This window comes from Mercurialis annua, linkage group LG3 (genome assembly GCF_937616625.2).
Source record: "Mercurialis annua linkage group LG3, ddMerAnnu1.2, whole genome shotgun sequence".
In the NCBI taxonomy this organism is placed as follows: Eukaryota; Viridiplantae; Streptophyta; class Magnoliopsida; order Malpighiales; family Euphorbiaceae; genus Mercurialis; species Mercurialis annua.
In genome coordinates, this window is record NC_065572.1 from 3,734,806 (window position 1) to 3,748,565 (window position 13,760).

General features: G+C 31.8%; 1 protein-coding gene across 1 annotated transcript; it reads left to right on the plus strand.

Annotated features, from left to right (window-relative positions):
- The first annotated feature begins 4,626 nt into the window (after nt 1-4,626).
- On the plus strand, nt 4,627-6,004 carry LOC126674346 (uncharacterized protein At2g34160). Its single transcript, XM_050368782.2, has 5 exons — nt 4,627-5,004; nt 5,092-5,140; nt 5,259-5,321; nt 5,542-5,606; nt 5,688-6,004. Exons 1-5 carry the CDS (start codon nt 4,744-4,746, stop codon nt 5,802-5,804), a joined length of 555 nt encoding a protein of 184 aa, XP_050224739.1. The 5' UTR covers nt 4,627-4,743; the 3' UTR covers nt 5,805-6,004.
- The last annotated feature ends 7,756 nt before the right edge of the window (nt 6,005-13,760 follow it).

The following is a 13,760-nucleotide window of genomic DNA, read 5'->3' on the forward strand; positions in this document are numbered from 1 at the left end:
AAATTGGCTAAAGCTCTTTTTTTATTATTTTATAAATTAGATCATGTTATTTTATTTTATTGATCTCTGTAATTCCATTTTTCATTTTTTATTTTTAGAATTGCGTTTAGTTGTCAAAAGAATTCATAGAATTCAAAAATAATTAGCACATATTGGATTATTCATCTTTGAACTTCTAAATTTCTGCAATTTATGTCTCATATGAAATAGCCAAATTGAAGAGCTTAATTTTGATGCATACATTTAGAGGACTGTCGCAAGTCTTTAGTTTTTTTAGAATAGATTGTAAAGTAAAATTTCAGGATTGGCTTCTCAGTCTTATCTTATATCTTGGAGCTATTATTCATACTAACAACTTGTATTTGCACTTTATGGATGAAATTGACTTTTGTGGAACTTATGTTACTAAATGTAGTATTGATGCAGCATGTTGCTTGACAGTAGCTTGACAATAACTTAACAGTAGCTTGACAGTAGTTTAGTAGTAGCTTGACAGCGGGTCGACAATAGCTTGATTTTTACTTTCAATTTAAAAATATCAAGTAACTTTAGTACTCTTTTTTCATGAATATATGTGCAACACATCCCAAAGGCGCGCACTTATACCATGTGCTATACTTTAGATGTTTTGTGCATATCAATCCATCCTTGCAGGTTTCCATCTTTGATATTATTAATTATCGTGCAATTTAATCATATTTACATGAAATGTGTTAGGTTCTCAGCTCGTGAATTTGTTATTCTTACGTTAAACTGCTTTTAACTGTCTTTTTTTTAGTTTGACAATTATATGATAATGTGTTTATTTTCAGATGTCATTATATGCTTTCTGATCAAAATTTGATATTTAGCATGGTAGAAGGTATTGAATTTGTGTAATTGGAATCAAATAAAAATTTATACTCCTTTGTTCTTCTTTTTTTTTTATCTAGATGAACGTTGAATTTTGTTTTTTTTTTTCTTTCAGATATGTCATAATGTAATTAAACTTGAAGATTTGATTCAAATCGAAAAGTCCATATTACTTTATTCGGTGATCAATGGAAGCAAAGGAATAGAGAATGAGATTTAAAATTGACAAGTGATATTAATGTTATATGAAAATATATGTTTTCACATTTTTTATGTTTTAAAAATTGAAATTAGTTGGTGTATTTTTTTTTGCCAACAATATATTATCATATATTATATCTTTGATGTTGGTGAATTATGACCTTCTTTAGAGATTTATATGTATGTATAAAATTTGATTGGATCTCAATTTTTGTTGCTCGTTAGTAGATATTTTGTGGTTTGTTAGTTGCTTTCTCGTTGCTCTTTGATTGCTTTTTATTGTTAATTTGTTGTCTTTTTCTTGTTTGGTTGTTTGTAGGTTGCTCGTTTGTTATTTTTTAATTGTTTATTGATTGTTATTTGTATGGGATATAATTTTTTATGTTTTATTGATTTTTGTTACCAAGTGATATTATAAATTTATTTGATTGACCAGATGATCGTTGCTTCTCTACATCTGAATCAAATTAAATTTACATGAAATGAATAACTATCTAATGTTGTTTTAGAACATGATTTACACTCACCTTTATCTTAATCATTATTATACAATATACTGATATTTATAAAAACTAATATTAAATAAAATTATCACAATTCAATATTAATGTGTACGGTGATTTTTTTGTTAAATTTGACATTTTGCTAGAATAATTTATAATAATTAATATTTTTGATAAAAATATAATTTGACTTATCTATTAGTTCTAAAAGATAAAAAAAACATAAAAATATATTGAAAACATTTTAAATTTTAAAAAATTAAAAGGTTTATTTGGAAATATTACAGTTTTAAAAAATAGAAAAGAATATTTAAAAAAATGAATTAATAATTTTCAGCATGTTGGGTTCGAAAAAATAAAGTGCAAAAAATAAAATGAAATTAAATGAGAGGTGTTTCAAAAAATAAATGCAATATGTACAAATATTTCCAATAGTCAATTACTAAAAATAAAATAAAAATAAATGTATGCAAAAAATATATAGAAAAAAAAGTTATTGTATCAATCATTAGATAAATTATTACAATCGGGACGTTCTCATATTTTTTTTATCTTTTAATAAAAAATTAGTTAAAAGTAGAAATAATATTTTTGAAAGAATATATTAGAACAATAGAATTTAGAGGTGGTCACCATTTTGTCCAGCTTTTCTAAAGTTTAATTTTTTTGGCAACTGCAAATATTAGTTTTATAGAAAAGAAAAGTTAATATAGCAGGGGTTGATGAAAAAGCGTATATATGAATACATATTTTATGAAAAGGCGTATATGTGCAAGTGTTTAATCTGTAGCGTATAAAAGCTAATAGCTTCTCAGAAAAGGGTATTTATAAAAGAAGCCCAAATAATAATTAAATGACTTTTATGTTATTTTTACTTTAATAAAAAATTTAAAGAGATAAAAAAAGATAGTTTATTTTATAACATGACTAAAAATTTACAATTTCTTTGATTAAATAATGTTTGAGTATATTTTTTTAAGTTATAAACAAGAAAGAGTCTAAACATATAAAGACGTATGAATATTATAAAGGTTAAAAGAAAATTATAAATTATCTTTGTAGTTTTTATTGGTGAAGTTTTGGGAATACAAAAAAATTCAAGTCTTTAACAGTACCAAGAATAAATATTAATGGACTACATTTGCCAATTCAAATATGACAAAAGCATATAAGTGCTAAAAAATTAGGTGCAGCGAATATATATGATACACTTATTCAAACATTTATGGAGAAAGCCCTTTGTTATTAGAGAAAAGGTATATTTGCTATCTTTCAATCAAAAAAGGAGTAAATGTGCTAACTTTTTAATAGGAGAGTGTTTTTAAAAAGAACAAGCTAAAATCAAGCATTTATGTACAAAGCCCTATTTTCATTAACAAACCAAATTCCTGTAGTAGTAAAAGGCAATGGCGTGTATAGATTTTGGCTACTTCATTCACCGACATTTATTTTCCTCACGTGTGATCTTCCATTGAAGCCGTCCAATTTGTTCACAAAAAGAGAAGCCAATTCAAACCCAAAAACTTAGCCTCTATAAATTGATCTCTCGTTAATATGCTTTATTTGGGACCATATCACTTTTCACTACATCACTTATATATGCATTACATATTTTCGTTACCACTATATTAAATAAAAACAAATTTAATATTTTTTATATATTAACTCATTTTATATAAAGAATCTAAATTTCTTAAAACTCTTGTTTATTCTAATTGTCTATCAATTTGGGATGTAGAGAGCAGAATAATTGAAATCAATGATTGATGATTAGAAAGACGATTATATGCTATATCCTTTAGATTTTTCCCCTTCTTTCGATTCAAATTGTAACTCGAAACTTTTCAACATGGGTACTGCTAAAATCCAACTAAACTTAAAAATTAAATCATAACATAACTCTAGTTCAGCTTAATTTAACATTATAAAAAAATTAGGTTTTATCAATACAAACAATTTGATTAAATGTTAGTGTAAATCGAGTCGAAAAATTGAAATAATAAAGTTGAACAAAGTATTTAATTTGATTCAATTTAAAAGTGTCATATTTTTATATATTCAGTTTAATTTAATTTTAAAACCATGTAATTTTAACTTAGTGTTTATATTCGAATGCACAATCCTACTCCCCAGTTCTTAAATTCATTGATTAAAGGACATGACCAGCTGGTTCAACCGACTGAACCCCAATTCAACCAACTGTTTAGCCTAAATAACCCAAAATATAAATGTTCGGTCCAACTGGGTCGAACCATGTTGAACTGGAATAGCAATATTAAATCATCGGCGTAATCAAAAGTAAACTAGTTGAAGCGCCAATTGGACTATAAACCAGATAATTATGTCTAGTATTCTTTTTAAATTTCAGCTCAACTGGTTGCATTAAAATCCGTGAGCCGTACAAGTTTGGTTTTTCAAATAATACTTGAAAAAAAATATAGTAACAATTGAATGCAAGAGCTAGTTAGAGGTGAGCATGGACTGTATTGATTTGTAAATCGATCTGCAACCAGCATGGTTAAATTTAATCTGAAATATTCAAATCATGAACTGGTTTAAACCGGTCCCAAATCAGCATGGTCAAACATAGCCCTAAACCATTCAAATCCTGAACCAGGCCTTAACCGATCCAAAACCAAAAAGAGGCCCTAAACTAGAGTTGTAAATCCGAACCCGCTAGTTTCAAACCGGTCCGAAACCGCTTTTGGAGCGGTTGAGAGCCGGTTCTAATTTTTTTTGGGACAGTGAACAGTGTAAGATACTTGATCTAAAGCACATTAGCAGTTTCTTAATGTTCACAACCCAATAAACCAGCCCCATTTAGCCTGGGCCTCAAAACTCCAAAAACCTTGCTGAATCCACAACCATTTTAGCCCAAAAAGCCCAAGGAATATTTCTGAAGATTAAGCAAGGGGACGAATCCGTCATTTAATAATTAATGAAAGAGAAACCCGTTTAAATCTCTTTACCATGTCAACAACCTCTAAAAAGGCACCACGTGTAAGAATTCTAAATAAGGAACCGAACCATAAGTCGCGCCACTTTATAAAACCCCCATTAACGGTCTCCTCTACTTTCACGAACGCTCCTCTTTTCATCACCCCAAATTTCCCGCTCTATATCTCAAAACATTTCACCATTATCTTCTTCTAATCTTTACTCAGATTACCAAAACATAACGGAAAAAATGGCTGTTGAAACAGTTGCACCAACGCCGGCACCGTCGCCAACCCCCACACACGAAGAAGAACAGGCACAAGCACAAGAACTAGCACCTGAACCTAATAATAATATTGCAGAAACAATTGCAGCTGATAATGACGTGATCGCGGCCGCCGCGGTGGTCGTCGTCACGGCCGAGAACAATGGACATGCATTACAAAAGAAGAACAGAATTCAAGTTTCTAATACCAAGAAACCGCTTTTCTTTTATGTCAATCTTGCTAAGGTTTAGTTTTATTTTCATTTAAGAAATTTTTCTTGATTGTTTTTGGTTTGAGTTCTTCAATATAATGTGTTTATTTGATGGTTATAGAGGTATATACAACAACATAATGAGGTTGAGCTTTCTGCTTTGGGGATGGGTATGTTTTTTTTTTTCATGCATTCATTTTCTAATCATTTTCATTATGATTTTTTTAAATTATTTTTAGTGTACAAAATGTGTGTTAATAATAAGATTTAATGTTCAATTGAATGCAGCAATCACAACCGTTGTCACAATTGCTGAGATTTTGAAGAACAACGGATTAGCTACTGAGAAGAGTATATGCTCCGATTTCCCATTGTTAATATTATTCTTAATTTAACTCCGACCATATCTTAAAATAAATAATTATTTTGATAGAACGTTATTTTTTCTTGGAAATTGTATATTCTTATACAATTCAAGCGATTAATTTTACTCTTTTTTATATATCTTTTGCTTATTTCTTTATCCACGATTAAATTTTCTTACAATTAAATTTTCTCGTTGAAAACACAGAAGTCTTGACATCCACAGTAGGCATGAAAGATGAAAACAAAGGAAGATTAGTTCAAAAGGCGAAGGTATATATTTATATTCAAGTTTACATTTTTTATAATGCAAATTTGTGATTATTGATTAAAATTTATGTTTTTGAATTATAGATCGAGATAGTACTGGGAAAGTCTGAGAAATTTGACAGTTTGATGGAAGCTGCAAATCCGACAACGACAACAACAACAACCACCGAGGCAGAACCAGAAACCAAAGACAAAGAATGAGCAATTGGTGTGATATTTTTGTAGTTCTATGTCTGTCCACATATTTCTAATTTTTGTATCTTCAATTAATATATACAGTTTATAATTAATTAGGGGTACTGCACATATGTATGTGCCTAATTCTATTCATTTTTGTAATTTATTATCTTTCAGAATGATTGATTTTTGTTGGGTTGATATGAACTAAAACTTTTTTTCTATCTTTAAATCCAAATCTGCAATTATCATTTTGTCTGTACCCAGTTTTCTCATTATCAATCACTATTTTTTTGTGATAATATTATTTGTTCTTAATTGTTTCATTATGTTATTATGTTTTCTAATAGTCCTGCCACTAATTATATTAATTACTGATTTAATAATCGTTTGACGCTAAAATATACTTGGTATCTCTCATATTATAAGTGGTGTCGAATAATCAATATATCAAGCTGAAGCTCCAGATATCTTATTATTTACACACATTCACACGCAAATGCGTTTTTTTCTTCTATATAAATGGAAAGGGGAAGTGCTTGTACGAGAATTTAACTCATGATCTAGCAGTTTGTTGTGTAACGCTTATATAATTTGAGTTATAGTTATTGATGTTAGCCAGATCGATATACGCATTACTTAAAACACATAAACAATTGAATTGAATACGAGATCAAGAAACGGAACCTGATTTGGAAACTTCGAGTTCTTGATCCCTAGACGCCATCTTGATCTGAAGCTATGATCTTCTTCCTTATGATCTCAATCAAGAGATGACCCTATTCTCTATACTTTATGTTTCTTTAAGACTTTATAAGAAAACCAGAGAATACTTCTTATGAGATTAAGGAAGGGACCTAGCTATTTATACTACTTAAGGAGTTGAACGGGCTCCCATCAAAGCCCGTTAACTCCAGCCCGCACTTTATCCTCCACACACAAATTAAAGCCCAGTCCCTCTTTATTTGATCACACGGACTTAATAAAACACTGGCCCATTAACAAAGCCCACACTACGGAAGTCCATATCGGAATTAAAAAATTCCAACATTCTCCCACTTGGGCGATGTTAATGGTATAAAATATTTTTAGATATTTAAAAATATTTTAATATCAAAATATCTTTTCAAAATAGTTCTAGTATTTACCCAGCTCTAATAGGACTTTAAGTGTGGTAGTACGGTAAGATATAACAATGCTCACTTTATGATCAAATTCTGAATGCATTGTTTATCTTATCGGTCACCATGATTTCTTACTTCATGCAACACAAGTACGCATCAGAAATCATCCTTTATGACTTATAAAAAGTCTGTATGTCTTAAATTCTTTAAATCTCGAGATCTTTATGTATCACAAGACATACAATTAAGGCTTTCATTTTATGCCCCAAGCCTTTGCTTAAGATGATACGTGTCTTAAGACTTTCAATAATGACATGTCATTTCAACAATGTTTGCAAAGAAATCAACATTTCATACATAATAGCAAACATTCAACTAAATTTGTACCAATGCACAAACATACAACATTGTACCCACGTACAAAAACAACATTGTACTAACATACAATAAACAACATAAGTAGAACAACATTAGCCTCCCACTAAACTAAAGTATCAGAAAACTTCGACAACCCCATGCTAGCAACATGTTTTTGAAAAACATTAGGTCGAAGTCCCTTAGTTAAAGGATCAGCTATCATGTCATCGGTGCCGATATGTTCTACAATCACGTCACCTTTCTTAACCAGTTCTTTCAGTGTCAAATACTTTATTTCCATATGCTTAGACCCTGTGATATTCTTATTATTCTTCGCAAATAATACAGCCGGCAAATTATCACAGTACAACTGGATAGGTCTATATATGGAGTCAACAACGGAAAACTCCATAATAAGATTCTTTAACCAAGTTCCTTGTATAGCTGCTCCATAGCATGCTATAAACTCGGCTTGCATAGTGGAAGAAGACACTAATGTCTGTTTGACACTTTTCCACGAGACAGCCCCACCTGCTAGTTTATAAATATAACCTGATGTGGATTTTCTATCATCTGAACAACCAGCAAAATCTGAATCTGTGAATCCCACCAGTTCTAGATGTTCAGTTTTTCTATAAGTTAACATGTAATCTCTTGTCCCTTGAAGATATCTCAAAACTCTCTTAGCAGCAGTCCAGTGATCCTTTCCAGGATTAGATTGAAATCGTCCCAGAACACCAACTGCAAATGCAATATCCGGTCTAGTGCAGACTTGTGCATACATTAAGCTTCCAACTGCACTAGCATATGGTATTGCTTTCACAGATTCTCTCTCACCTTCATTCTTAGGACACTGTGCCAAGCTCAATTTATCACCTTTAGCAATAGGCACATCCCAAGACTTACAGTTATGCATATTAAATCTTTTTAATATGCGATCAATGTATGCTTCCTGAGAGAGACCTAAGAAGTTTTGAGATCTATTTCTATGAATTTTAATTCCAAGGACATATGATTCTTCCCCAAGATCTTTCATATCAAAATGACTTGACAAAAGTTGCTTTACCTCATGCAACATGTCCAGGTCATTACATGCAAGCAAAATATCATCTACATACAAAATGAGATAAATAAATTTACTCCCACTGATCTTGGTATATATGCATCTATCAACTTTGCTTTCAATAAAGCCCAAATTAGAGATTACGCAATCAAATTTTAGGTACCATTGACGGGAAGCTTGTTTCAAGCCATAAATAGACTTTTTAAGTCTACAAACAAGATGGGCTTGATCAACCTTATGAAAACCTGTAGGTTGTACCATATAGACCTCTTCATCAAGATCTCCATTTAGGAACGCGGTTTTGACATCCATCTGATGTAGCTCTAAATCAAAATGAGCTACTATTGCCATGATCACTCTAAATGTATCTTTAGAAGATACAGGAGAAAAAGTTTCATTAAAATCAATTCCTTCCCTCTGAGTGAATCCCTTAGCAACCAACCTTGCCTTAAACCTCTCTATTTTTCCTTTGGAGTCCTTTTTGGTCTTATAAACCCATTTACAACAAACGGGTTTACAGCCTTCAGGTAACTCAACAAGTTCCCAAACGTCATTATCACACATAGATTGCATTTCATCCTTCATTGCATTTCTCCATAAATCAGACTGAGGACTAGAAACAGCCTCTTCATAAGTTAATGGATCAATTAAATGGCCAATATCATAATCCTGTTCACCTAGATAAACCACATAATCCGGAGGAATAGCAGACCGTCTTGCCCTAGTTGATTTACGCAGCGGAACTATATCCTGTGTTGGTGGAGTTACTTGAGGCACTGGTTCATGAATGTGCTCTTCCACTACTGGATCAACAACAGGAGTAATATCAACATCTTTGGGTATAGGTATATGAATAACCTCAGGCTGCTTTTCTTTATATATGGTTTCAGGATTGTTTAAATCATCAGCCACATCAAATTCCAAAAACTTAGCTGTCGGTGATTCCACAATTCTAGAACCTCCCTCTCTACAATAAAACTTGTAGCCTTTAGAGAAGTCTGAATACCCTATGAAATAGCAACGAGTGGACCTTGATTGCAATTTAATTTCAGTGGGATTATAAAGACGTACTTCTGAAGGACATCCCCATACTCGGAAGTGATTTAAACTAGGTTTCCGTCCAGTCCACAATTCAAAAGGAGTTTTAATCACGGACTTACTAGGGACTCTATTAAGAATATAAACTGCAGTCTTAATAGCCTCGCCCCATAAGTAATCCGGAAGATTAGTTCTAGACATCATGCACCTAATCATATCTTTAAGGGTGCGATTTCGCCTTTCGGCTACACCATTCTGTTCAGGGCTACCTGGCATAGTAAACTGAGTTACTATTCCACATTCTTCCAAAAACCTGGCAAATGGTCCTTTTATTTGACCATTAACACCATGTTTACCATAAAACTCACCACCCCGGTCAGACCTAACAATCTTGATAACTTTTCCCAGCTGTTTTTCGACTTCAGTCTTAAAGATCTTAAATTTATTAAGAGCTTCAGACTTTTCTTTAATCAAATACAGATATCCATATCGGGAAAAATCATCAATGAAAGTAATGAAATACTTATTATTGCATATTGTGGGTGAATAAGGTCCACTAATGTCTGTATGAATCAACTCCAAAAGGTCCAAGCTACGAATAGATCCTTTTTTCTTTATTTTGGTTAATTTTCCCCTACAACAATCAACACATGTTTCTAGGTCACTGAAGTCAAGGGTAGGCAGAATATCAACTTTAATCAGCCTTTGAACCCTATCCCTAGAAATATGGCCAAGTCTTTTATGCCATAACATGGACGATTTATCTTTAGATAAGGGCCTTTTAGCAACAACATTTTCAACATTACACAAAGTGGTACAGATGTTATCTGAATCATAACAGAGTCTATACAAACCATATGACAAAACACAACGACATACTACTTTTGAGTTATAAGAGATATTTATACAACCAGATCTTATCTCAAAAGAGTAGCCAAGTTCGTCTAGTATAGAAACTGATATTAAGTTCCGTCTAAAAGACGGTACATACAAAACATCTTTCAAAATGAGTTCAAAACCGGAGCCTAGTTTCAAAGAAACGTCTCCAACAAACTCTACATCCACTTTGGCGTTGTTGCCAACCACAAGCGCTAACTCATCCTTATTTGGTTTCCTCTTGTTTGTGAACCCCTGTAATGTGAAAACAACATGTTTAGTTGCTCCACTATCTAACCACCAAGAACCTGATGTGATATCGATAAAATTGGATTCACATAATACAAGAGCCAAAGAGTTACTTGTATGCTTGCGTTTTTCTAACCAAACTTTAAATTTAAGGCAGTCAGCTTTCTTATGACCTTTCTTCTTACAAAAGAAGCATGTTAATTCTTTCTTAAGGACACCTTTAGAACTACCCACAGCACTAGACTGACCGGTTTCTTTAGGAGCAAAAGTCTTAGATTTCTTACCTTTCCTTTTGTATTGACCCTGAGAGACAAAAAGAGCTGTATTGTTACGCTCTGCCTTTATTTTTTCTTCCTCAGCAACACATATGGAAATGAAATCATTGACATTCCATGGAACCTCCCGAGAATTATAAGTGGTTATAAGCGTTCCAAACTCATGTGGTAGAGTGTTCAATGCTTGATGAACTATACAAGCATCAGGAAGAACAATGTCTAGATTTTTCAACTTATTTTGAATGTGAACCATCGTTAGGATGTACTCCCTAATACTTCCAACACCAGTATACTTCATGGAATATAATTTCTTCAGAAAAGTACCTATTTCAGCATTGATTGACACTTTGTATCTCGAGGATACAGCTTCTAGGAAATTCTTTGCAATAGTGGTGTCAGGAAGACCACTCAGCAAATGTTCCGGAATCGACCTCTTTATAGTCAAATAGCACATGCGATTTGTCTTATACCAGGTCGTATAGATTTCCTTATCCACATCAGAACTAGCATTAGTGAGCTCATCAGGCTTAGGAACTTTCAATGCAATATCAATATCTGCTAATTCCATAGCCAGCTCAATGTCTCTCTTCCAAGTTTTGAAGTTAGAACCATTCAACATTACAATCGTGACAGTATTGTTGTTGACCGAAAAGGTGACTGAAAAAATAAACAATGTAACACTTTATTTTTAGCACAATTTAGAACAATTAAATGCTCCAAGCCACAAAAGAGCATAATCCGGAAAATTTTAACGCATCACTATATAAACACCTTTGGGCAGAATACACAGCATGCAATAAAAAATTTCCATATATAGAGTGGATCTGAAAATTTAGCAATTTTCGTAAATTTACCACCTTTGGGTGAATAAACCACTTAGACAACTTCATTTTCAATCATACTATATATATCATCTTAAATCTAACATATAATAAACACCTTTGGGCAGAATATTATATATTTAATTTAAGACATCTCTAAAACCATGTAGGACCTTTAATTTATTAAAAATCTAGGAAAAATAGGCCACTTTGGTGACTACAATTTTCCACCAAATTTGAAATAAATTACTACATCGAGATACCCTTTATATTGTTCTATAAAAATTTATTTATTTATTATGATTTTAATCCTCATGAACATGGGGCCTTTATTGTTCTAAAATCATAATTCTTAAGTTACATTGTTGATTTTACTATATGAGAATTAAAAAATTCTCCTTTATAATGACAATTTTATGCCCCATGCATATATAAATTAATGAGATACCAATATATCTCTTTAATTGTCATAAACTTTAATTATTTTGACTTAATAGTCAAATTAGGATGAATTTGGATTAAAAGTTTTAAATTTGGACTAAACTGCAAGTTTTTCTATACTAAATTGGAAAAAAATAAACTTCATGAGAAATTTGGTAAAAAACCAAAATACCAGGAACTAATCTGGATAATTGTCCAAATCCAGGACTTAAATATAACAAAATAAAGTTTATAGAAAATTTAGTAAAAGTCCAAAACTTCAGGGACTAAACTAGACAATTATCCAATTCCAGAAAATTCCCACCGAATGCGTGTGCACCACGCGCGCGTGGTCAACACACGCTCTTATCCTTCACACGCGTGTTGGACACGCGCGTCTTCTTCCTGCTCAAGCGGTGCAGCTTGCACCGTACCCCAAGAAACAAAAAACTTGCAGAAACCATTTTAAGCCAAAACTTGATAAAAACTCAACCAGATATAATCCAATTCCACCCAAATCTTCATTTAATTAATCTAACAAATTTATGTGCTAAAGAAAATAGATTAATTAACAATAAATTCAATGAATTTGAATTTAAATATATTCAATTCAATTCTTCAATTTTCTTAACTTAATGAAAATCAAAACGGTTTTAATAACACGCATCCCAGCTCCGATACCAAATGTTAGCCAGATCGATATACGCATTACTTAAAACACATAAACAATTGAATTGAATACGAGATCAAGAAACGGAACCTGATTTGGAAACTTCGAGTTCTTGATCCCTAGACGCCATCTTGATCTGAAGCTATGATCTTCTTCCTTATGATCTCAATCAAGAGATGACCCTATTCTCTATACTTTATGTTTCTTATGAGATTAAGGAAGGGACCTAGCTATTTATACTACTTAAGGAGTTGAACGGGCTCCCATCAAAGCCCGTTAACTCCAGCCCGCACTTTATCCTCCACACACAAATTAAAGCCCAGTCCCTTTTTATTTGATCACACGGACTTATTAAAACACTGGCCCATTAACAAAGCCCACACTACGGAAGTCCATATCGGAATTAAAAAATTCCAACAATTGATGCAAATGCTAATTAAACTTGAGCGTAAATCACTTCAATTTGTGGTTAAATATTATAAATTAATCTAATTAGAATTGTCAATTTAATCAATTTTTAGCAATTCTTCCCTATTTTTTTTATTTCTTCCTATAGTTTAAGCAAATTCGATTATATGTATCTATACGCAAAATGGTATACATACTAGTAAGCATTCTGTTAAGATTGTAGATTCAATTTTTCTATCAGTGCTCTCCTCTCTAATAATTTAAAAAAAGTAATTGTATTTTTTTTTGGAGAAAATTACACACTTATTATAAAACCGGTGTTTGTTTTCTCTAATGGCCACTTGCTAAATTTTTTACATTTTCTGTCACTTTTTGGTTTACAGTTAATGACTCATTTGTTGTATTTATTTCATTAACTATCATCTTCTCCTTCAACAAACACGTGTACATATTTCTTCATTCTTAATTCTTCTCACTTTTTACTTTTTTCTATTATTTCTTGTTTCCTTTCATCGGTTGCTTTTTCCTCTATCTATTTCTACAATTTTGCTGTTGAAACAGAGGTAAAGTATTACGATCCAGAGCTGTTCATCAGAGGGCTCTATTAGATGCTTTGGCGGAAGAAATGACTGCGGATTCATGCATAATCTCCTATATCTATGGTATTGAATCGAAAACT